Source organism: Mytilus edulis, unplaced genomic scaffold (genome assembly GCF_963676685.1).
Source record: "Mytilus edulis unplaced genomic scaffold, xbMytEdul2.2 SCAFFOLD_1087, whole genome shotgun sequence".
Taxonomy (NCBI): domain Eukaryota; kingdom Metazoa; phylum Mollusca; class Bivalvia; order Mytilida; family Mytilidae; genus Mytilus; species Mytilus edulis.
Window position 1 is genome coordinate 548 of NW_027268032.1, and position 27,562 is coordinate 28,109.

General features: G+C 32.5%; 1 protein-coding gene across 1 annotated transcript; it reads left to right on the forward strand.

Annotated features, from left to right (window-relative positions):
* The first annotated feature begins 3,469 nt into the window (after positions 1 to 3,469).
* LOC139506656 (serine/threonine-protein kinase atr-like) lies at positions 3,470 to 27,166 on the forward strand. Its single transcript, XM_071295511.1, has 9 exons — positions 3,470 to 3,584; positions 4,008 to 4,147; positions 4,607 to 4,718; positions 7,847 to 7,950; positions 11,999 to 12,180; positions 13,378 to 13,445; positions 14,740 to 14,821; positions 26,497 to 26,591; positions 27,047 to 27,166. The coding sequence occupies exons 1-9, from the start codon at positions 3,528 to 3,530 to the stop codon at positions 27,164 to 27,166; spliced, it is 960 nt and encodes a 319-aa protein (XP_071151612.1). The 5' UTR covers positions 3,470 to 3,527.
* Positions 27,167 to 27,562: the final 396 nt, after the last annotated feature.

A 27,562-nucleotide genomic window follows, 5' to 3' on the forward strand; every position in this document is an offset into this window, starting at 1 on the left:
CTGCATGTGTAAAGTTCTGTTGAATTAAAAAATCGGTTTATATCAAACTCAACAGATACAACTCCTTAATTTGATCATCGTTAAAGGAAATTGTTAATAGGCTTGATTTCCCCAAAGCTTTAAGAATAAACATAGTAAATAAGTCAGTAGCCTGCAATTAACTGGTTGTTTGTTCATGCCTGTTATACAATACACCTTATTGCTATTTGGAAATCTGCTCCTGGCTACCCAAGAATATGCACCATTTCAACTATTGACATCATACAATAAACACTTTTCCATTGTGGCGTCAGATAATTTCATACCTGCCAACTGTCACTATTTGCGGGGGATTTCCCCCATGGAGGCTAAATTAAATTTGTATTATGATGTCCAAATTTCTACCAGAACCTTTGTGATGAAATGGGGGACAAAAAGTGATGAGGTGTATTTGTTTTGATAAATTTGTCAAAAATTTGTGTAAAATTGTTGTAAATTAGGTTGTTTGGTTTCACAACTTTTATGTCTATGCCTTGTATAGCTGACTATACTTATACTGTATTTTTTGTTCAGCAATTAGCAGATGAACTGTTGTACATTTTTTTCAGAGAGAAGAGGGTATACCACAAACTATTAAAAGCCAAGTGACATTAACAATTAATAGTATAAAGATTTGTGAATGTCTTCAGCTAAATGCAGTGTGAGTATTAAACAAATTTCAATTTTCATAATATTATTGCAGTTCAGTTTTTAAATGTTTTGTGAAGTGCTCAATTTTTATGCCCCACCTACGATAGTAGAGGGGCATTATGTTTTTCTGGTCTGTGCCTCCGTCTCTTCGTTTGTTCATTCGTCCATGCGTCCGTTCGTCCCGCTTCAGGTTAAAGTTTTTGGTCAAGGTAGTTTTTGATGAAGTTGAAGTCCAATCAACTTGAAACTTAGTACACATGATATGATCTTTCTAGTTTTAACCCTTTCACCGATTGCTGCCCAGACAGAAGCTACTCTGAGACGATGGCGTCCCTGGCTACTATTACTCAAGTTGGAAATATTCATAATAAATGTCAATAAAAACTTGTTTATAGTTATTTGTGTATTTATTTTATTCACTAAGACCATGTTCACAGTTTTGTTCATGTTTGACAATTTTTTCTTCATAAAATATCAAAATTTTCAAATTTTCGTCATTATCAAGGTGAAATTCTCAAAATTCGACTCTTTCACCCCCAAATCGTAATTTTTTAACCCAAAACGGCAAAATTTTGAAAAATTTTATGAGGCTGTACAAATTCCTCACACTGATCGATGTCCATTCCAACTGTTTTGTACATAAAACGACATTTTATGTCAAAAAAGTATACTAGTTTGGCTTCAATTCTTCCATATTCTTTCAAAAAAAATGTTCCCTCATTTCAAATTCTCGTAAATTCCGTAAATTTCCTCTGATTTTGACACGGTTTTCAACAAACGGAACCGCAATGTTTACACTTTCATCCGGTTATCCATCAAAGAAAGATAACCCACGTTTGCACTGTTTGAGCGGGAAACATAAAAGAGGTATTCCGATCCCGGTAAAACGGGACTCATCGTCAGCTGTCTGAAGCGTGAATCCCGGTAAACCGGGACTCGTCGGCGAAAGGGTTATGTCAAATTAAAGTTTTGACCCCAATTTCATGGTCCACTCAACAAAGAAAAAGATAGTGCGAAGCTCAGGTTAAAGTTTTTGGTCAAGGTAGTTTTGATGAAGTTGAAGCCCAATCAACTTGAAACTTAGTACACATGTTCCCTATGATATGATATTTCCAATTTTAATGCCAAATTAAAGTTTTGACCCCAATTTCACGGTTCACTGAACAAAGAAAAAGATCATGTGAAGCTCAGGTGAAAGTTTTGGTGAAAGTTTTTGGTCAAGGTAGTTTTTGATGAAGTTGAAGTCCAATCAAGTTGAAACTTAGTACACATGTTCCCTATGATATGATCTTTCTAATTTTAATGCCAAATTAAAGTATTGACCCAAATTTCACAGTTCACTGAACATGTAAAATGATAGTGCTAGTGGGGCATCCATGTACTATGGACACATTCTTGTTTATATTCACTTACTTTATATGTAATATAAAACTTAAGATATGCTAATGTATCGCCCATGGAAAAACCAAGTGCTATTTGGAGGTATTGCGTAAAAAGTCTTGTTTTAATTTATTTGATTTTATCTTTAAATGTCTACTTTCATTGTAGGAAGATTTTGCAGTTAGCTTCAGATGATGTCACCCATGTGATTGCTAAGAGTACATGTCATGTAGCATGGGGCTCTATGTGTTGTCATGTGGAAATGGGAGATCTTGTCATGAAAAAGGTTATTTTATTTATCCATTTTAAATTTCAAGTTTGCTAAGTCAAACTTAGGTTTTGTTTTTGTGTGTCAGTGGTTGTGATTTCAGTGGCTTCATCAATTGTTAAAATTTGTGATTTTGTTACACAGGGGAGACAAATCTTGTGTTAACACTTTTTATAAACTTTTGATAAAATAAATTCCTAAGAAGATGTGCTGAATTTTGATTTTTGATTTGATTCAGCTAAAAAATTTAGTACTATTTAATGTAGTGAATTGCCTAAGATTGTATGTTTTATCTTTATTATGTGTCAAAATAAAATAGAATATATGTTAACACTTGAAACTTTTAATTGTAATATTGGTCTAAAAAGTAACTTAAAATTTCAGTCTCAGCATATTTGTTAACCATGTTTTGCTGTATATTTCAGGAATCATTGACTGTATTGGATCGTCTATTGATACATTCTGGATTACCTACCCTTGATATAACTAAATATTTCCTGTCATGTGTCACAGCACTGATAGAACTTCTATTTTCAGGCTGTGAAGGTGGAAACAAAAGGTAAAACTATGTTGTATTATTAGCATGTCAAGTAGCACATTACCTTCTTCGTAGAAATGAATATAGAGATTATGACCTACATTGAATTAAAAAAAAAATCTAACCATAATGTACACTTTTAGTCAGAAGTTGAATATTATCTTAAAGTATACAGCTTCCATTATCAAGGCCAGATTTGTTAACTATGCTTTCTATATTATATACATCTTTGACCTTCTAGATTAAATATCTGAGTGTTTGATACAAAGAAAATGTCACATTTAAATAGCAAGTCATGTCTGATAGAAAGCAACATAACTTAATCCTACAGTATATTTTTCATTTTGGATAGACCATTTATACACTAGCTTGTAAAGTTACAGTGAGAACATTAACATTGATTATATTTTGTAGTGAGATAATAGACCTAGAAGAGAAGACAAGTCAGGTTATAGACAACTTAATCAAAGCCAACCAGAAAGAACTCAACCTGAACCACCTGTCAATATCACAGATACAACACATGTTACAGCAGATGACTGTTGTCATAGTAACATATCAGATGAAAAAACTAGCTACAACCAATATGAAAAATTCTGTAATGAAGTTGATAGTTCACTGTATTAATAGGTTAATAGTTCACAGCTTCAAGGAACAGTTTTGAAACCAGTAATGGAGTCCTTGACAACAGCTTTGATCAAAATTTTAGGAACTTCAGATAATTGCCAGGTAATGAAAAAAATGCCTTATAATTTTATGTTTTTTTTTTCAAGTAATATTTGACATAGTGGAAATCAACTAACCAGGTCTCATAGTTAAAAGAAAATTTAACAATGGGGTAAAACACCTATATTGACTTTTTTTTTGCCCTTACTCTCTCTATTTACAATTCAAAAATTTTTGAGGTTTGTATAATTACAATGAAATTTAATGATTCCCAATAGGTCTTCAAACAGAAATAAAGCAGACCATTGTTCAATCCTTGTAAGCAATGATTTTATTTGGGGTTTGAATTTCTATCAGACCCTCTTGCCATCAAAAATGGTAACATAGTATAAACAAACTGTTTAAGTTTAAATTTTCATTGTTGTAAATATATGTTCTAATCATATAAAGAAGTAATAATGTAAATATATATATAATACTTTACAGTACCTTGTTGCTCCACTAGTTAAGTTAGTTCTTATTGAGATGGGAACAGTCAATCTTAAAATAGAATCTACTCCAGAACAGGAAACCAGTGCTACACAAGGATCCTGTAAACTAGCTTTATCTCAGTTCAAAAGAAAAAGGTGAGCAAATGAAATTATTCTTATTTTAAATTGTAATGGCAGATGAAATTATTGTATAGTAAAAGTAAAAAAACGAAAATGTCTTCAAAGCACCTTTCATATTTAAACACAGCAGTCATTTTGTAGATCTATTCTTCAATGATTGAACCACTATGACCTACATTAATTAGGTTAATTTTTATCAATTCATTGTGAAATATAAAGCCATGATATTTCAGTATGGTTTTTTTGTTGAACATTGTTGTTCATCAAAAACATTTGCCACTGTGACCTTTATTTTTTGCTAAAATGAGTTTGGACAAGTCTTTTGTTAGTGCATATTTATTCGATACTGGATGTTGTACAGGAATTCCATTTCAACACTCAAGTTCTCACAGAATTGAACAAATTCTATGACTAACAGACTTTGTAGTATTTGTTATTTTGATACAATTGTTTAAATATTATTTTTTTTAATAGGAAATTAGACATGGATGAAAAGCCAAAAAGGAGGAAAGTGCCCAAAACATTGAGGTTACTACGTCAAAATATACAGAATCAAATTGATCAACTTGATAAAAATCTGAATCAGGTAGTGTTATATTTTCAGAAAGGTTACCTTAATAAAAAGAAAGATGTGCTTTAAATACCAATGAAATAACTGTCTGAGTGTAAAAGATGAGGATGCAACATTTATGTTTTCACATGACTAAAAATTCTTTTTATTATTATACCCCCGCTTTGAAAAAAAGGGGGGTATACTGTTTTACCTCTGTCTGTCCTTCCGTCAGTCCGTCAGTCCCATGAATATTTTTCGTCACATTTTTCTCAGGAACTACACTACCAGGATTTCTGAAATTTGGTTTCAGGCTTGATATAAGTCAGCTATACCGTGTGATGCGTTTTCAGATTCATCACTCGACAACTTCCTGTTTACCGAACACTTGTATCATTTTTTACACCTGATAGCCAAGTTGAAAATTTTTTCGTCACATTTTTCTCCGGAACTACACTACCAGGATTTCTGAAATTTGGTTTCAGGCTTGATATAAGTCAGCTATACCGTGTGATGCGTTTTCAGATTCATCACTCAACAACTTCCTGTTTACCGAACACTTGTATCATTTTTACACCTGAGGCCTAAATTAAAATATTGTTTGTTTGCCCTTTTCCGACCCTATTTTTTGAAACAGGGTAGGTAGGTAGGTAAAATATTTTATTTTTTTCCCCAAAAAAATAACTTGGCTCGGTACATTTTTTGTCATGGGTAGGCAGGTAGGTATAATATTTTATTTTATAGATACAAAATCTGCATGATATCATTTTTGTCTGTATTTGCTTTTGTTTTAAGTATGATTTTAATGATCTTTTAAATTTAATTTACATAAGTATTAAAGTTTCTGGGACTATTAGTATAACAGTCCGAGGAAGTTATGGAAAACAAATATGTAGAATGTGAAGTTAATTCATATGCACTACTATTTTGTTTTCAAATATCAAAATATAGAGCTGTGCAGCATATTTTCAACGTTTTTATGACTGGAACTTTGAAGAGTTTTAACTTGAACTGATATTCAGTACTACATACATGTACCTTGTACGCTTAACTCGAACGAAAGGTTTGTGTAAAAACTGTACAATGTGCAATCTATCGCATGTTTTATTCCGACATTCTACCAATTTTATAAAAATTCGAACTTAGATTATCAGAGATGATATATCTGTGAAAAAAAAGAATATATGACTAGAATATAAAGCCACTGCACTGCAGTGCATTTCCCACCATCATCGCCATGCAACCAGTTAAAAGAGCTAAAACTAATCATTTGTCTTACTTTACTTAATAGAGTGGGGTGCTAATTTTCGCCAGGGACATAATTTCGCCGTTTTATGATTTTGAGGTGTAAAAACTTCAATGGATGGGTGAAAAGGAAGAAATATGCCGTTAAATTATATTATGATAACAAATATGATAATTTTTTAAACTTAGATAGAATTTCGGCACTTACAGCAAAGGACCGAAAAACAGACAACGATTTTCGGCCAATTTCCTGAATGAAAAAATGGTTTCAAAGATGTAATTCTTATTAATTGATTGACTGATTGCCCTAAATTTCAGTTCTTTAAACTTTTGAAATTTCTGCTATTCATTTATAAAGAAATTGATCGGATAAATATTGTTTAAAGCTGCAGTTATTTGGTTTTAAATAGATGTGTAAAAACGGCGAATATGTGTCCCCCTTGGACAAAAAATCAGGAACTTTCAATTAGCCTTTAATCTAACTTTTCAGATGATTTCTTTTCAAAGAAATAGATTTTGAAGCTAAGAATATTTTTTTTTTATGTATAAAAAAATCAGTAGACTTCAAAAGCATACAAATCTGAACATAAACTGCAGAAAACAAGGAAAGTTATGGCGAAAATGCTCAACGAAAATGAGCACCCCACTCTACAACCCTAGAGACTGTGTATTAAATTTTCGTGTGTCCAGGTGTTATCAATAAAAATTTAAAAGATTTGAAACTCAATTGTCACGTATTTTACATCGCATTTATAAATTGTCTGTCAGGAAAACTTGGCGATTTTACTGCCAATTATTCTCCAATTTACAGGACTTCCATTCATGTAAGATATAAATAAAATGTTGAAGATGGTCGAAGGCAGCGTTAACATAATCATCCTGATCTACGGATCACCAAAGGCCATCCCTACATCACTGTGCATAGGATACAACGTCCGTTAACAAAATATTTTGTACACACGTTGATAATTTTGTATCGTACAAACTTTTTTTAATGAACTACTTTCAACATCGACTTCAATCAAATGCTTTGAATCTCTAAATGCAAGTGTCCATGCCAAACGCTCACGTGATACCAAACGTACTTAACCTTAAACGTGGAAGATAAAACCCGAGGATTCCGGTAAAAAAAGTTTTGAGCGGGAAATACAAATATAAGATTTTCGGTAGGAACGGAAAAAATAATAAAATAAAATATTGCTGGTAAATAGAAATAAAAGATTTTCAGTCGGAACAAATTAATAGGGTCGGTCGGTAAAGGGCAAACAAACAATATTTTAATTTAAGCCTGATAGCCAAGTTGAAAATTTTTTCGTCACATTTTTCTCTGGAACTACACTACCAGGATTTCTGAAATTTGGTTTCGGGCTTGATATAAGTCAGCTATACCGTGTGATGTGTTTTCAGATTCATCACTCGACAACTTCCTGTTTACCGAACACTCATATCATTATACATCTGATAGCCAAGTTGGAAATTTTTCGTCACATTTTTCTACGGAACTACACTACCAGGATTTCTGAAATTTGGTTTCGGGCTTGATATAAGTCAGCTATCCTGTGTGATGCCTTTTCAGATTCATCCCTCAACAACTTCCTGTTTACCCGAACACTTGCATATTTTTACACTATAAATATTATCCACTTGCGGCGGGGGTATCATCAGTGAGCAGTAGCTCGCAGTTTCTCTTGTTTTTTTCTCCTATGAATTAGTTTGATTAAAAAATTTCATGAGTTGAGCCAAAAAAAAAGAGTTTGTTTTCAAATGAAATTAACAACATTCTTTTAGTTAGATAAAAGGTCAGCACTGTAGTTGTTATCTGAGTACAATTGTAACAAGTGCTTCACCATTGTACAGGAATTCACATTAGTACTCTTCATGTTAAGACGATTGATGATTGTTTATTTTCTGTTGTATAGGAGTTAGCCATACCATTATTAGAAGGAATACAAGTTGGATTGGAGACTGTATTAACATGTTATAATCTGTGTGTATGTCAAGATAAAACAAAGACAGATTTCAGGTATATCTTATTTGCTGTTATTATAAGTCACCTTTAACAACCTTTATGTGTATGGCTGGCTCTTTATGCATTCGTTTTATAAGTTTATTAAACAGAGATCAAATTAAAATTAAAAGATTTAGGCAATAGCTATGAGCAAACAATGAGCTGAAACACCATGTACATAAAATGATTTCTGAATTAATGTATTGGTATAGTAAATGGTATTAACATTATGTTTAGGTATTAACATTATGTTTAGGTATTAATATTATGTTTAGGTATTAACATTATGTTTATGTATTAACATTTTGTTTAGGTATTAACATTATGTTTAGGTAAGAGAATAGTTTGTGTACAGATTGACTATGGATTGCGAATTTTTTTATAGAAATAATTTAAAAAAAAAATACTTAGTAACATAATATATGCTAAAGAAATAAGCATTTATTGCTTGTACTGTCTTCCGTAACAATATAATGTGTTATGATTATTTTTTTAGGCAGTTAAGCTGCCTTATGCGAGCACCCTGGATTTGGGTTCCCCTCTGGGAATTTTTGAAAAGTGCCATTGCTCTGATCTGGCAGGTCTGGTAGATTCTTTATAACTAATTAGACATTTTTTTCACACTTTTTGTTATAAAAAACAATAAATATAAGGAAGATTACCTTAAATGATCGTCGATTTTCCCAAAACAATTGATGTTCCCCATTTGAAAAAGTGCTAATTAAAAAGTTAAGCATAGCTTTTTATCGTCTGTGCTTTTGATGAAGATGTAAGTGAACTATTGTAAGAATAATTTCATCGCCGAAAATGTTTGTAATGAAGGCATTAAAATTTGCCAAATGGCATGAATGGCGCATGGATATTATTTTGCGGCTATTAAGCCGTTGAATTTGGTGGATTCCATCCTACTAAAGGTAAATATTTAAAAGCATTGTCCTACTTCCTCTCTGTGTAAGTCTTGAATTTGTAAGAATACTTGATTATTTTATTTCTACATTGTATGAATTTTATTTAACTATTTAATGCAAGCTGAAAGCTGATGTTATTATTTGTCATCGTGTCTCTCCGTACTTGCTATGCATCGTGTAAACCCCCAAACATTATACTCGATCAGGGCCATTGCAATATCAATCGAGACCTCATTTGAATACGTATTTATAGATTTGTCGATGTCAATTAAGGTCATTTCAAGATGGTTTCCTTTATCGTGTTTTAGTTAAAAATTACTGAACTTAGACGAAAATTCTAAAGTTGACATGGTTAATTAATTGCTTTACTCACAAACCTGTAAACTTATTCATGTAAGACGATACACCTGTACAATGTGACCTTTCACCTGGAAATATAGTTTCGTATACAAAATTCCACTTATTTCAGGTTTACACTTTCAGTATTAATGGTTACAATTTACAATTAAAAACTGTTAGGTCTTGATTTATTTAAGTCGATAAGTTAAGAGTTAAACACAAAAAGTCGGAATAACGAAAATTTTGATACTTTAATCACACATATTCAAAATGGCGCATCGTGGTTTACTTGTACTGTACACACGTGAATAACATTAAACGAAATCGATCTTGGGAAGATTTCACTAGGTTTATCTTGACTATAATGGTTTTACCATTCAAGGGTTCATCTTTTATTGATATTCAGGATTCATGTACACTGTTAAAGATGCAATGACACAAATTTTACCAAATCCGAAACAAAGCGGACATTCGATCAAAGGCTGATTTTTATGCAAATTAGATTGTTTATTTTATTTAAAAATTATAAAGAGTAGTCAAGAATACTTTTATTTCTAAATAATACAAAGAGTTGTCAAGAATACATTATAACATTGACAACACATGATGTTTCTGTTTACTTGGCCAAACCTCGTTCAACATCGTATCCCAATTTGGAAAAAAAATATTCATGAAATTCTATAGTACTGCATATGTAACAAAAAATTTGTTCCGGCGTGACATTTGTTCCAGCGGAACAAATTTCATATGAAATATGTTCCATTGGAACTTATATCACAGAAAATTTGTTCCAGCACTATAAAATTTGTTCCGGAACTAATTTTTTAACTTAATGTAAAATAAGTTCTGGAACAAAAATCACAGCGCCATGAGTTTTGTTCCAATACTAAAATTTGAAAAAAAAAGTGAAATAAGTTCCTCTGATATTAGTTTTAAACGAAAACATTTTTCAAGAACCAATGAAAATGTTCTGCTCGGACCTATTTTACAGAAAATAAATACCTTTAACCTATTGCACAGCGAAATATTTTCTTGTTACCCTAAAACATTATAAAGCAAGCTGGATGCTGTACTATGCTTGCATGGGGTACATTTGCAATTAAGGCATGACTGTAGGATGAAGATAAGAAATAAAAGCGATGATAATGTATCATTATTTGTATCTACAATGTATGTTTTATCATTTATGTAGTATTCAACCTCCTTGTTTCCTGCTGATCATGGGTGTTCTAATCATACAATGTACATTATGCTATGGTCATTGCTCAGTTTTAAAAGAGTGTGTCTTTTATTTCTTTATGCCTTTAAAATAATTGGTCAGTTACATTGTCCTTTTCAAAGTAATACAAATGTTCAACTTAAACTATAATACTTTTTTTTCGAAATTACTTTTATTATTATTTCTTTATTCTACTCTTTCCTGGTTCATAAGTGTCATTTTCAGTCTTATTAATTGAGAACGTTATTAGATTTTTGATTTACTCAAAAGGATCCAAATTGAATGTTTACACTTATAATTTATTACATTATCAATATAATACATGTTTCTTATAATGATTTTAAACTCACTGATGACAAGTGCTCAGTATATAATATAACTTGTTTAACTAGTGGAACATATTTCATAGAAGAGGAACTTATTTCACCAGGTGAGGAACAAATCTCACAAATTCAGAACTTATTTCACCAGGAAAGGAACAAATCTCACAATCATGGAACTTATTTCACTAGGCAAGGAACAAATTTCACTAACCCAGAACTTATTTCACCAGGTAAAGTGTGGAACTTATTTCATAGAGATGGAACAAATTATATGAAAATTGTCTGTGAAAAAAGTTCTCCAAGAACATATTTCATGTGAAATTAGTTCCACTGGAACTTTTTTCACAGGAACAAATTTTGGCTCACACATAGTCCGCACCCCTTCCATCAATTTCATTCCCAGGGTAAAAAACCGCGGACTATACACCCCTTTCAACTGTTTGTAACACATAAACAAACGACAGCTACTGAATTACAGGCTCCTGACTTGGGATAGGAACAAGCATAAATAATGTAGGTATATCTCATTACCAGAGGCGGATTTAGGGGGGGGGGGGCTGGGCCCCCCCTTTTTGGAAAATAATTTGGTCGCTTATATAGGGAATCACTGAAGCGTGACTGGAGCAGGCCCCCTCTTAGGTCAGTCAGTGGGCCCCTTATGAAAAATCCTGGATCCACCACTGATTACCAGAATATTTAGCCCACCCCCTTTGTCATGGTCTATTGACTAATATGTATTAGTTTTTGATTAGGTCAGTTATTGAGGAACCACAAGTGAATGGTCAATGATATTTGGTGTGTAGTTGGATACACTTTGTCACTTTTAATTTCTTGGCTCACACCGAACAACAAGCTATAAAGGGCCCAGAAATTACTAGTGTAAAACCATTCAAACTAGAAAACCAAAGGTTTGTTCAAAAAGGACAACTTATGAAAAGTCAATGGTATTTGGTAAGCAGTTGTATATTCCTCCATGCAGCTTGTAACTATTATCAAAACCTACATGTATACTGCATAGTTTAAAAGACCAGGAATTACAAATGTAAAACAATAAAAACTAATAAAAATATTAAAATAAATAATTGGACATAACTTTTGAAAGTGGCGGGATTGGATAGTGAAAATTTTAGGCTACAAACATTATTCAATACTTGAGAAATAGCCGAGATAATATTTTCACCAATTTTTCAACAATATTCGTCTTAACCTCTGCCAAGTTTGCCTCTGCTTTTTTTACTTAACTGCCTACAGCGCCTTTGGTGCTTTGATTTTAGTTACCAAGTAACAGAGGACATGCAGTCTATTGATTGGTGGATACAACAAAAAATGCTTCAACAATTAAATGAGGGATGTATACAGTCCATAGTTGTCAAATGTAACCAATGGCAACAGTCAGCAGTAACTTCCTGCTTGCTCAACATCCTTGCTATTTGTTCAAATTTTCTAAGACTGAAAGGTTTGTTATATAATTTTATGCCCCTGCCGTAGCAGAGAGGGCATTAAGTATTTCCTTTGAAAAATTGATAAATCTGTCGTTTCAGTTCTCGAATTTTAGTTTGCCTCAACCAAATGTAATGAATCTTATACACAATGCTTGTAATCACCTTACAGTTTTAACTATTTGAATCCTGCATCTGTATATATGTTAAAGTTGACTCATTCATATTTACAAGCTGGGCATCTGTGAACCATAGACTCATTCTCAATTTATTTTTTCCTTTAAAATTAACATGCATTTATAACATAAAAAGGTTAACATCTGCTTTTAACTTTTAGGTATCATGTTAAACTTTCATTGTAGGAAAAATTATTAAGGCGCATTTAATCCTGCAGTATTACGTAAAATGATCTATGGTATGAAGTTATGGTTAATACATCAAAACAATTGTGTGCTTTAAAGTCATAAGAAACGAGTGACCGGTGAAAAATAATGTTCTTCCAATTCTTGAACCAATGCATACAAACATCATAAACTTAGTCTTCTGTGCTCGAATTTATCATTTTTTTCGTGTAAATTTCGTATAATTGTCAATTTTTTTTTCAATCGGTCAGTGTTGTTGTGAAAATATGGCAGGTAATTAAAGTTCGTGTCTTGAAACCGAAGTTTAACGATTGTCACCTGTTTGTCAACAATTGACGAAAAATAAACAAAAAAGCATGGAAATTGAGCACGTGTTTAACATGTAAATTCAGATAATAGTTTATTTTAAGGACATCCATGCGTATTGTGGTCACCGGATTTTTACGAGATGGGTCACACTGATGTCACCTTGCATACGGAAAATATCTCGGGGGAATTGCTTGCTGGAAGGAAGCTATTCAAATAAAGTAAACTTCTTCTAAATATGAATAAATTAAAGAATTTTCTTCAGAAAAAAGTATATGTACATAAGTTTTATAATGAAAACTATCCATTGAGTTATTAAAATCATATGCATTATTTTTTTTTTATTTGAGGTTTCTTATGACTTTAAAATGAAATACAGATACAAGGAAAACATTAAAAATCATGAATCTTAACTAAGAAAGCCTTTTTTTTGTGCCTCTCTTCAATCCAAAATTACAAAGAACTTTATGATTTGTAATGAAGTATTTATATAAGAAATAAGATTCAGTGATTAATTAAACTTAACATTATAGCATTTTGTTTCAGACACATGTGATCTTGTTACAGAAATGTTACAGAATTTTCTATGGATCCTATCTTTGCCATGGTTACCTGTAAGTTTTAAAAATTTTCCTGTCCCATTGTACAAATTATTCACATTGTTATGTTTTCTTGATAAAAATTAAAATGGTAAAAATATTTTTTATAAAGTTTAAAAAAAGTTACTTCTTAATAGACCACTTTCGAGTTCATCCGTCACCGGAAAAAAAATCGTCAATTATGCACACTTTTATGAAGTCATTTACCAGATTGAGGGGATTGCCTGTATCCCTGCACTATTTATGTTCAGCAAGCGTCTAAGTGATCGACATTGTGCAAGATAAACTAGAAATAATGGTTGTTCTGTAGGTACTTATGACAATTCCCTAATGACAGCAATGCTGATGGTCAATTTTGAGAATTTAATTTGCCGTATAATTCGTACAATATAGAATTATAATTTTCCAAATACTCGCTCAACATTGGAATGGAAGTGACGACGCCCCTAAACGCACAAATGACGTTCACTAAAACCAGAGTTTTTGATGGAAATGCATCAACTCGAAAGTTGTCTATTGTTTGCAACTTAAGGTGGTACCTAGCACTACAGGGAGATAACTCTGTAAAATCAGCTTAACATTTGAATTACGTTGTGTTGTTAAGGAAATAGTAAGCTTCTCAGTGATCAAAATGAGTGTTTGTTAAACTGCTATATAACCAGTGTAATTTTTCTGATAAAATGGTTGGTTCAAATTTTTGGAAATTATCATATTTTTGTCAAAGGGTCAAAGTAAATATTTTGTCAAAGTTTTATGAAAATTAAACGAGCCAAATTAATTTTAGTGAAGGTGTTGGGTACCACCTTAAAAACTTATTCGAATCATACAATGATTTTTAGGAGACTTACTGTTTTTAGATCTGAATGTGTGTCTGTCTGTTTGTTTGTTTGTCTTCTGTATCTGGTTAAATGTTTGATTTAAGGTAGTTAACCATACAGTGGTAGTCACATCAACTTGAAACCTAGTTAACATACTTGTAATGATGTGAACTTCTTAGAATATATGCTGAATTAGAGTTCCTGCCAATATAAGTGGTTCACTAAACATCAAAATGTGATAACAATCTTGTCATGGTGCCCTATGTATATTATTGATTAAAATTTAGATCTAAGAAAAAAAGTAAGATAAAAGATCCTTTGTTTGTGCACACACTTTTAATTGTAATGACAAACATGGCTTAAAATGGGTTTAGTTTAACTCATTTTTGTAGACAATTTAGTAACAAAATTAACCTACAATTGTTGCTATTTACAAACTATGAGAGATGTTATTTTTATAGATACTGAAATTTTGAAAATATTTGTTTCAGAATGATCCCTCTTGGTATGACTTAAAACCAGACCATGCTAAGGAAATAGCTAATGTAGCAAGGAACTTATCAGACAAAATAGGTATGAAAGTGTTGAGGAAAGTTTTATTTTGATTTGATAAAAAAATATTAGGTAGGAATGAAGGATATGACAAAAACATTGTGTAATCATTGTAATGCCATGATAGTACTGCAACTGACATCGAAAAAGACGCTTAGTTAACGAGTTTAATGGTCCAGAATAACACACGGCTGCAAATTGTTTTAAAGGATAGAATAATATCTATATTTTAATATCCGTCGGGTCGTAAATAGTTCCTATGGTCACATTTTGTATTTTATCCCTTTAATGGGGGTACCCCTCAATTTACGGTTTTGGGTAGTTACCTTAAATCCAAAAATATATTTTTTGGTTAAATTTCCCACTATTTTCGTAAATATTTTCTATGCACATCAGTGTTCTCCCCAGGCCGTTTTAGCGCCGCGATTTTCAGCGCTATTTCAATTTCCCGCTGTCCTATTGCACTGACCGCGTCGCTATATTTTTTTTCATATTTTTTAAAATTTCCCGCTTATTTTTCTTTTCGGATCACGTGATTGACTGGTTAACGACTTTTGAAAGAATTACTTCCGTTGTATTAAAGTAACTCCGCGGGACCAGTCTTATAAATTTTACAAAATGGCGTCGTTGAGAGATCAAAATAAACAAAGATTTCAACATTGACATCTATTTAATGAATATATAGAGGCATATATGAATGAAATGAGAAGAAATAAATTGACCGCATTTCCCAACGACATTCACAAACTTGTTTAACGAACTTTGAACAAACACTGATTTTAACAACGATCAAATTGGCTTCAATGAGCTAGTCTTTAAAGTATTAATTATCACCCAATCGAACTAATACCTGTTTAATCAGCAATTCTACAGTAATGAATTTTACCCTTTGAAAACAATTAAGAGGATATGATTAGAAAAACAAACCCCAAGCTGATACTAGACTTGAGAAATTCACTTTCTCGATGTCCAGCTTGGGTGAAGCCAAGTTAAACGTCGTAAGGTTAACAGAACACTGCTACATTTTTTCGCTTTATAAAGATGCCGAAACGTATGAAAGGTATGGACAGTGCTAACAGAGACATATAATACATGTCTCGGGTGCTGAAAAGTTCATTTCTAAATTATATAAGGAAAGTTTTACCCCCTTCTCTGACAACGTTGTCTCGACCATTTTTGAACCATCTACGATTATATCATTACTTTTTTTGCGTTTACAACCGAACTGTCGAACCTGTATTGCTTGAAAGAAGCATCCCTGTTATCAAGGGATTCATTATAAGCCCGTATTTTACGATTACTTGACCATACATGGCTCTTTTTCAAATGGATAAGGGAATAAAACAAAACGAAAATTTTGTGTAAATATATATAAAATATCGATATTTGTCAACCAATCATCAATATATCTTAATTAAATATTGCTTAAAATTTAATATAAACAGAGGATGGCCTGGATAAGGAATAGTATTTAATGCTAAAAAAAGACACAGGTGTAAACAGGAAGTTATGTCAGCCAGTAAGGGAGATAATTTGGGAGGGAAAGACCTAAAAGAAGTATTGTCAAATCTTGACAAACTTATCTGGTGGCATGTATTCAAATGTTTATAAAATTATCAAACAAAACCTTTAAAGGTGGTTGTTGTTTCAATTGGCATACATAATGTATTTGATTGGTAATTCACCTTTGAAATAAAAAAATCTCTTTAAAATATTTTTAAAGGATTTCTTTCATATTCATAATTGGAATATTTTAGCCTTTTTTTTAAGCAAGTCTTTGATAAGATTTGAATATTATTAAAAGGGCAATTTCATTTCTTCCTTTGAAATACTATACTCATTTTTATTGAAAAGTTGTACTTTGCTAGAAATGTTAATAAAAGTAAATGTAAAAAATACCAATCTTGTCATTGAAAACTTTCTCACAGAAGCTGACAATGACTTTATTGTTGGTCCTACATGTTCTGCAACATCACCTGTTAGTGATAAGAAATCTTCACATCTAGGCAGTCTGGTATAGACCCACCATGGAAAAGACTTCTCCTTGGGTTTTATAGACAGATAGTATGAGGATTATATGTATTTACAATGGAGACAAAAAGACTTTTCTTCTATCATGTCTATATCCAGACAATAACATTAGCAAACAAAGGGGTAACTTCCATGAGCATGATGAGGACATCATTACAAGAGAAAACATCAATAGCATTATATAAGAAAAACACATAACAAATCAATTACAAACCAACCGCGCGCCGCGACAAAGTTACTGAGAATTGTCGAAAATCACGCGCTTACCACAGCGCTATCCAAAAATCCTGGGGAGAACACTGCACATATCATCAAGGATCATCAGAATGATAAAGACATAAATATAATACCATCTCCAAGTAAAACTTTCAAACTTAAAGTTGGCTGTTTTTATGCCCCACCTACAATAGTAGGGGGGCATTATGTTTTCTGGTCTGTGCGTCCGTTCGTCCGTCTGTCCGTCCGTTCGTTCGTCTGTTCGTTCATACCGTTCGTTCGTCCGTCTGTCCCGCTTCAGGTTAAAGTTTTTGGTCAAGGTAATTTTTGATGAAGCTGAAGTCCAATTAACTTGAAACTAAGTACACATGTTCCTTATGTTATGATCTTTCTAATTTTACAACCAAATTAAACTTTTGACCCCAATTTCACGGTCCACTGAACATAGAAAATGAAAGTGTGAGTTTCAGGTTAAAGTTTTTGGTCAAGGTAGTTTTTGATGAAGCTGAAGTCCAATCAACTTGAAACTTAGTACACATGTTCCCTATGGTGTGATCTTTCTAATTTAATGCCAAATTAGATTTTTTACCCAATTTCACGGTCTATTGAACATGTAAAATAATAGTGCAAGTGGGGCATCCGTGTACTTTGGACACATTCTTGTTTTAGATAGAAATTTTACGCATTTTTCTTTGAAAACAAGAAAACATATGATTCAAAAACAGTATTTGACATTTGAGAGGACAAAACATATTATTGCGATACTGCATGCAAATTTTGTTGGGCAAATTCCAAACAATTTTGTCAAAAAACATCATTTGTACCTTTTTTAATTACGGAAATTTCCTATCCGTCAATCAGCTCCACCATTTATTTTTTTCTTTACAATCAATTTGATAGTTTCGATGTGATTATGTAGACTTTGTAGGAGAAGTTAATTTATTTTTGAGTGATTTGAATATATAGTAGTTCTTTCATGTATTTTCTGTAAACAAGTTATATTTTTGTTAATAAAATTTTGACTTTATATAAAAGTTAACCAAATCCTTCGGATAAGAGGTTTTCCGGATAATGACTATAGTTGACATTGTGTGAAAATACATTGTATGTCAATGTTTAACCTCAGAGCAATTAATATGCATGCAAGTGGTCGGGGGAAAAGTACTCTTGAAGTTTCGCAGAGATTTGGTGTGTGACAAGGCGATGCTAAAACCAACTTCTCTTGATATTCTGCTTTCCGTGGGCATCAAGTGATGTTATGAGACTTGCACCAGAAAGCAAAATTGGTGCATCTTTAAATTAGATTGATTGATTGATTGTTGATTGCTAAACGTTCAGTGGCAATATTTCATGCATGTTCAGGACGAGAACAAGTTAATAATAAAAACAATAAGTAGGTTTTGTCATAATAGAGGCCATTCGGGATGATGATCGGGAAAATTTAGACTGCATATGGAAAATGATGGTATATTGGATTGGGACAGAAATTTTCCATTGCAACATGCCACCTACGGACCCCTCAAAGAGTGTATGCAAGGGTTTTTTAACGTGCAAAGAACGTAACACTCCCTTTACACGAGACATCGATTTAACGTCCCCATTCTGACCGGACGTGACTTCGAACTTGATACATCCCGCACTGCCAAACGGACGCCCCATTTGGTTTTACTGCCGGTCAGGGGAAGACCAAGTGACCATATTTCGTTTCCCCCAGTCACCCTTGGGGAACTTTAAATTAGAAAAAAACAGAAATCCATCTATGTGATCAAACTGATCGACATGTATCCTCACAACCTGACACTTTTATACGATCTCGCGCTCAGTTCTTCCTTGTAGTTTGGATATGAAAACAGGGTTTTTGTGTAAAAGAAAAACCTTTAAAAAAACCCCAGAAAACTACGCAAAACTGAGTCCTCTAAACGTGTTGACAGTCTTTTAAGTTGTGCTTATTAATGTGAGTAATCATTTATCCATGCATAACCAAGTACTTATTGAAGTCAACACCTGTGCAATTAAGTAAAACAGTTTCTGAAAAATTAGAATTTGAACTTGCTGTCAGTTCATTAATAACGATTGTTAGTGATGTGATTTGTTCTTCCATAAGAAAAAGCCTTTCTCATGTAGCACATCCTCTATATATACCGATCAATTTTACCCAAGATTGTCTCTGATGCTTACCAAACTGCCAAACTCCAGAACTAACTAGACATTGTGACCATACCTGTCAACTGACCCGTATTTTGCGGGTGTAACCCGAGATTTTTACAATTCTGAGGGATCACCCGGAACACCCGCCGGGTCATTGAAATAACCCGGGAATTCAGAAAATGACCCAATTTCACCCGTATTTCTTAGCCTTGAGATTGATTTCATAAGTAATATTCCTTTGAAATACCGGCAAATTCGTAATTCTTCCATGAACAGGAAGTTCATCTAGCTATGTAAACTGTCAAATTAAGTGACCCATTAAGTGCATGGCTTCACTTGACAGCTTTGGTGCCAAACACACTGTTAATTAACACCAATTACCTTAGCTTTAGGTCCTAAATAAATTGCACCTTTGTTTACAAACTGCACTAGAGTTACTTCCCCTTATTTGTCACCATTCAAAATTATTCCTTATATTTACGTTTTATGGTGAAAAAGATTAAATCATAAAAATATGAAATTCAAATACATATTGAAAAATGACTTTTCATTTTTTTTATACCTTTATACAATTTTTTAAAAAAAGTTGAAAATTATTTTTTACATTTATACTTCCTTTAACTGTATTACTATATTTTATCATAGTCTAATTTCCTTGTTAAATGAAAAGTAAAATGGTTAAAGGCTACATAGTCCATATTCTAAACTTATGACTATGAAACTTATAAATTACAATGTATGTGATGTATGTGAAAAGGAAGTAGAAAATATCACTCATTTATTTCTATTATGTTCTGAATTAGTAGAATTTCATCTGTTTATGCAACAGAAGTTGTCAGTTTTATTTGATAATGTTGATTCTGACAAATTGATAATTTAGTGTATGAAGAGGTATTTATGTTTGGTTTATTTGGATCTATCAAAGGCGTAAATGTAAGTTTTGTCAATTTCATGTTATCTGTAGCGAGATATTGTATCTTCAGAAGAAGGAATTTACTTAAAAATTTAAACAGTAATGTTGATCTTATTAGACTATTTAAATACACTGTAAAACATTATATAACTTACCTGTATGAATATTTGTGTGATGCAAAATGTATGAGAAATGTTTTTGAGAAACACTTTTTAAAAAATAATATTCTGGTACAAGAAACCGAAGGTGTCATAACATTTAATTTCTAATTATTGTGCTGATTATATATATGTGATTATACTTAAAACATTGCTTTGTGATAATTTTGTGTAATATGTAATATATCTGTTGTATATATATGTTGAAGAATTGAATAAAGATAAAAAAAAAAAAAGTCCATAGTCTCAAACATTTAAGAATTACATTATATGCTAGTGTTTGATGATTGTAGTTTTTTTCTCAAAAAAGTAAAGCACATAAGATTGAGTAACACAAATTTATAAAAATCTTTAAAAGTGCAATGAAATAACATTTACTAAGATTTAAAATGACTTAACAAAGTGAACATGCATTGATGTTTTGGTATCTTTGATATACATTATAAGAAAATGTACATAAATACTGAAATTCAGCTCGAAAAAGTTTGTACGCGTTATGACCTGAGATTTGATTCTTCAATGCAGGTCATGACCTGCATTTTCATCGTCACAGGTTGACAGGTATGATTGTGACACCTTACAATTCAGACACAGTGGGGCCAAGGGATATGAAATATAGAGTAGTTTAGCTCTGAGCTCAATTTAGGGGATGCCATATCTGCTGCAGGAAAATTGAAGTCTTTGTTAAGACATTTGGGATTGACAGTGCAGATACATCATGCATATGCATATGGGAATATTGGTCACGAACATTGATCGAAACTTTGCACTCACATTTCATTTGTGTTTCCTATGCAAAGGTAAGACTATATCTGACGAGTTTGACCGAATCATGACAGTATTTTCGCTTCAGATAGCATTTGTACTCAAAACTGTGTTTGGTTTGAACAAACTCTGTCCTGCGCTGAACTTGTTCTTATAAAAAAGGGAAGTGTCTTGTAATGCTAATAAGTGTACTGCATCCTCATATGATGACTATGAGATTGATTCATGTCCCTATTTTATGAATACTTGAGCTATTGTGTGTCGCTTTTAAAAGTTATATAAGGGTCATGACTGATTCTGAATTACAACATTAGAAAATTGGCATTGCATTGTATAATTTTTCATCCTTCCCTTAAAAAATTAATGAGGTAACTTTTTTACCAGGATTATCCCACTAAAAAAATGTTCATACACCAAACTGACTGTTTTACACTCAATTTTTTTTAAACCTCGAATTCGCCTCGGGTGACTATAGTATATTTGGTGTTATAACTGCTCTGTCCAGACTTTGCAAAAACACAATATGTATTTATCTATAACTAGATACTAATTTTCACAAAATACACAACCTTTAAGATGCAAAATTAAAAACACTGTTTCAGCGCTTGGATTTTGTTTTTTTTCAAAGATAGAAAAAATATTGAAATAGTTTGATAAACTGGTGTTTTATACTTTAGAAAATAATTCTGTAATATACTATAGTGAAATACTATACACAATATGAAAGTTTATGGATGTGAAAAGGTCAAGGCCACTTCTTCTTTTGCTATGTCTTAAATGGAAAAAAATCAGAAGGTTCCAAATCAACGCCATTTTGTAATGGCAGCTCTACATATAAGTAGTCAAAATTGTCGTTTTAACATCGTTTATAGCATATGCTTATGATTGAATCGTTTTTGTAGCATTCTATTGAATAAATATCAGAATATTTCTCCTTTTTGTCCTTGTGGTTGAAATATTGATATTTTTAGGTCTGACCTTTGACCTCAATTTCACAAAATTGTGACCACTCTGGATTTTTACGACCCAACTTTTCTTATTGTACATGTTTTCCTCTTTCCATCGATATATAATTTAGGTGTGTGTTATTCCGGACCATTAAAGTTTTAAGAAATCAACTCTGGTTGCAGTACTATGAAGGGAAAATCTAAATTTTAAAGAATATTAAAGAATTGAGTACTTCTTTATGTTAATTTTTTGGGTTGTAAAAGCATTTACCAAAGTACATTTTGAATGAAGCTCCAAAGCCCTTCATTCATAAATGTGTGCACTATCAACGCTTTTACAACCCTTTGAAATTACTAAAAGAAGCATTCAATACTTATAATCACATTTTTTTCCGCTATGATCATGAAAACACGATTCCTATCAAGTATTTTCTTTTATTTATCAGTGCACTTTATTGTAAAAGCTCTTGCCATTATGAATGTTACAATTCATTTTGAAATGAAGGTTAATTTCAGAATGACACGAGATTGCTGTTACCCAATCACATATTATAATGAAAACATACATCTAATGTAATTATTGATATTTGAAAAGAAAATTAAAAGAAATTTACAGCTGCAAAAGACTTTAAGTAAAGAAAAAAGAATAATTTTATAAAGATTCTAATGAAGAAATCTGTTGGCTGATTATTTTGGGTATTGAATCTAAATATCTAGCAGAATACTGATATAAATCATTGATTGGTGTTTACATTGCAATAGAACTTCTGTCAAAAGTTTATAGTCAGGATCTAAAAAAAAGTGGTTTTTAGCTGATCCTGGTATAATATACTTCTTTACTGGATATGCCACCATTCGCAATTTATCAATTAACAAATTGACAATGTGTTATAGGTTTCGGATCAGTCTTATTCTGCTTTTTGGTAAAAACAACTAGTGATTACAAAAAAAAAGAGAGAAAAAAGTATGAAATACCCGGCAACGTCCACTTGTATTTTTGTCCATCTAATGAGTTGAGCCTTTTTCAACTGATTTTTATGCAGTTAAGCTGCATTATGCGAGCACCCTAGATTTGTGTTCTACCCAATAAATCCTGAAATACTTGCCATTGTTATTATCTAGCTTGTTACTATGTTATATATAACTAATTGAACACTTTTTTAATACTTTTTATTCTGGATTACAAAAAAATGACCAGAAAAACCTTAAATGATCGTCGATTTATCCAAAAGTTTTAAAGTTACACATAGGAAGTAGTGCTTATTAAAAATCCTTGTGTAGTTCATTATGACTTGTGCTTTTAGCTAAGATGTCAAAGAACAATTGTATGAAATATTTAATCGCCGAAAATTTCTTAAGACAAGCAGTTTAGATTTCCTAAATGACAAAAGTCGTAGGAATATTGTTTGTCATCAATACGTAGTACAACTACGTCAGTAGTCCATTATATAATTCAACTGTTCATGCTGTTGGCGGCAATTTCAAATTAGAAAAAGAAATTTTCGTAACTTTTCAATTTGGAGGCAGGTGTGCAAATTAGCAGTGGTCCGAGACCTTCCACTTTTGCAAGCGGAATTTCGACTAGGATAGTTGGTTTCTAGCTACGCCCGACGTAGTCGCCTTACATTTGAAAGAAAATAAGAAATTACTTTGCAAACCTTTTCACCATGTTCACCAAAGTCTCCAATTAAACGAGCTAAAAACTTATTTTTATCATTATTATTCATGACGGCGATGTTTATTTTGTTCAACCGCTAGCTTTATACAGAAAATTACCGACAAATATTGTATAAATTCGAGTAAAATCGTATCTGATTGACAAAAACAACATTGTAAACACATAACAATGGCGGCCGTGAAGACAAAATGTTACAAAATCGGATCCGATTCCGGAAGCGGATAAGGGTAATTCCGGGTTTGACGATCATTTACAAAATAAATCCAAGCAGGTGAAAAAATACATCTATGCATGGTAAATGAATATAAACACTAGTATTGTAAACCAAAAGATATATGTAAAAGAAAGAAACAGCAGAAACATATTTTATTCAAAAACTAAAAATTACTTTTTGATAAATTTTAATTTAAAAATCCAATACAACGTGACAGCTGGGAACAGTACATCTAACAATATACATGTTCATGGTCACAGTCTAAATTTTCTTTATAAATGATAAATCATGATAATGCATGTGAGATGCTTTTAAAGTGTAAACATATTACTGCAATTTCGAGGGGCTATTTGTTTTTTCTCAATTTTGAAGGGTCAATTAAGGTAGCTGAAAGTTTCATTCTTTAGTTTCACAAATTATGCAACTATATTATATATACCTTAATGTAAGTAAAATCATATGATGGCATTCTTTAGGCCACTCTACCCCCTCCTGTTTGATAATTTGGAACAATGGCGGATCCAGCCATTTTAAAAAGGGGGTGGTTCCCAACCCAGAGTAAAGGGGGGGGGGTGGTGGTTCCAACTATATGCTCCCATTCAAATGCATTGATCGGCCAAAAAAGGGAGGGGTTCCAACCCCTGGAACCCCCCCAGGATCCGCCACTGTGGAAACGTTCGAGCTCCCTACCCCTAAACCATATGTGGGGCAGATCCAGGATTTTAGGTTAGGAGGGGCGCAAACTTAAATTTTTGCTGAGCAGAGTGAGGCTAAAAAAAAATTGAGGTAAAATTATCGGAATTTTCTTTATTAAGCTGAGAAACAACCCATGCTTTGCAAATTTAAGGGGGGGTGCAAGCCCGCAACCCTCCCCCGTCTAAATCCGCCCCTACATATATTCAAGTATAGGAAAATATAATAAATAAAAAATGAAATATAGGGGGAGTCCCTGGAGTTACCCCCACCCTCCCTGTTTGAGAACTTGGAAACGGTCGAGATCCACACCCCTTAACCATATATATTCATGTTTGTGACAATATGAAAAATCAAATGAAATATAGGAAGAGTCGCTAGGGGTCACCCCACCCCTCCTGTTTTAGAATTTAAAAATGGTCGAGATCCCCATCCCTAAACCATATATATTCATGTATAACAATATAACAAATCAGATGAAAGATAGGGGGAGTCCCTGAGGTCACTGTTCACGCTCCTGTTTGAGAACTTGGAAATGGTCAAGATCCATACCCCTAAACCATATATACTCATGTATGGGACAATATAACAAATCAAATGAAATATAAGGGAAGTCCCTGTGGTCATCCCAACCCTCCCGTTTGAGAACTTGGAAACGGTCGAGATCCCCACACCAAAACAATATATATTCATGTATGGATCAATATAAACTAATTAAATGAAATATAGGGGGAGTGCCTTGGGTCACCCTACCTTTCCTGTTTGAGAACTTGGACGCTCCAGTCATGCTTCAGTGATTACCTATATAAGCAACCAATTTTTTCCCTAAAAGGGGGGGCGGGCGGGCCCCCTGCCCCCTAAATCCTCTGCCTACCCCTACCTGTTTGAGAACTTGAAAACCGTTGAGATCCCTACCCCTAAATTATATATATTCATTTGTATGGGACAAAATAACAAATCATTTACATTTACTATGGGCAAGTCAGTCAGACCTCATCTTTGATCCCTGTTGTAGTGAACATTTGTCTGATTCGTGTCTCATAACTTTTGTACTATAGAACACACACTCAGTTTTCTTTCCAGGGAAACCAGTCCATTCATACTATTACATGTTCATACTACGTCAAATTGAACTTCTAGCAGTCAAATAAAACCAAGGTTAACTACCAAGTAGAACAACTGCAATCATTGGGAACTTGTACCACTGCAGACTCACCATAAAAAATATACATTGATATATGCATTGCTTTTGAAACCATGATAACATATAAATTATTTGCCTTAATAAATAAATCATTAGATAAACATGAATGTACTATATATGAATGTTTAATGTTGAGGCAACATTGCCACAGTTTTCATAATTACGGTTGCCTTGGTTTTTGGTTAACTGCCTTCAGCGCTTACAGCGCTTTGATTATAGTTCGTTCTTATGTTGTACTGTTATACCACTGTCCCAGGTTAGGGGGGAGGGTTGGGATCCCGCTAAAATGTTTAAGCCCGCCACATTATTTATGTATGTGCCTGTCCCAAGTCAGGAGCCTGTAATTCAGTGGATATCGTTTGTTTATATGTTACATATTTGTTTTTCGTTCATTTTTTTACATAAATAAGGCCGTTAGTTTTCTCGTTTGAATTGTTTTACATTGTCTTATCAGGGCGTATTATAGCTGACTATGCGGTATGGGCTTTACTCATTGTTGAAGGCCGTATGGTGACCTATAGTTGTTAATGTCTGTGTCATTTTGGTCTTTTGTGGATAGTTGTCTCATTGGCAATCATACCACATCTTCTTTTTTATAAGGTCTCTCTAGACCCATTACATTTTTTGTGGGTTATTATTAAGCATTAGTTGAACCATTTTAGATATTTAGCTCCAGTTTTCTGCAGCTTGTTATATACAGTCAATGCAAATATACTTTTATCTTTATAGAAATGTCAGTGAAATGCAGATTACTTGAAGGATTAGCATTGTTTCCAAAAGACATGTCACCTAAATGGAGGGTTCACGTCTTCAAGCAGGCATTTGTAAGTTTGTTAGTATCAAAGTTTTTTGATGAACATCATTTTATTGCAGATGTGTCAATTAATATCCCTAGATAGGTCATTACACTTTTTGAAATGAAATATTGTCTCTTTTATGTATATAATAACCATTAAATAGATTTCAGAATGTGATAGAGTAGACATTTATTTTGTATGAAAAATATTCCAAAACAAGAGAGATACATTTGATGATCCTAAATACATTTAGTCCATCATTTTTACTGAAGTATTTTTCACTACAGTTTTGGATAATAAGGAAATAACTAACTCTAATATTTTCACATAACTATTAAACTTTAATATGGACCATAAATGCTGAAATGGTTTTCTAAATCTAAGCATATGAAAATTTTTAAAACTCGTAATTTTGATTTTCTGATTTTGTTTGAATAGATAATCTAAAAATATAATAACATATTGTTTTGTAAATCTTTTAGTCTGACACAGATTGGCAAATTAGAAATACAGCCATGACATCCTTCCCTACCTTACTTCTACATTTAGGACCTAATGCCAACCATCTTGTTCATGATCTTATCAGGTATGCTATACATTAAGTTAAAGAGGTTTCCAGTTAACACAGATTTTATTTTTATTTTTTAGAAATCTTCAATTAGTATGTGAAGCATTTCAACATGTTGACACTATTAAAAAAATAATAGAACATTTAGTTATTTCATGTCAAACTTATAAAATATTATATCTATTCAAAAGATAATTGAAATTTGTTTCTAAGACATCAAATTAATCAAAAATGCATTTTTTTTTATACCCCTGCTTTAAAAAAGAGGGGGTATACTGTTTTACATATCTGTCCATCTGTCAGTCCGTTTCCGTGAATGTTTTTCATCGCATCTTTCTCTGGAACTACATAACAAGGATTTCTGAAAATTGGTTTCAGGGTTTATGTTAGTCAACTATACTATGTGATGAGTTTTAAAGATTCATCACTC

Bases quoted from the DNA above. Each gene is read 5' to 3' on its own strand.
- LOC139506656 (XM_071295511.1), top strand. From the start codon at position 3,528: ATGGAGTCCTTGACAACAGCTTTGATCAAAATTTTAGGAACTTCAGAT. The intron at 3,585-4,007 runs GTAATGAAAAAA...AATACTTTACAG, and splicing joins GAACTTCAGATAATTGCCAG to TACCTTGTTGCTCCACTAGT. The intron at 4,719-7,846 runs GTAGTGTTATAT...TCTGTTGTATAG, and splicing joins TTGATAAAAATCTGAATCAG to GAGTTAGCCATACCATTATT.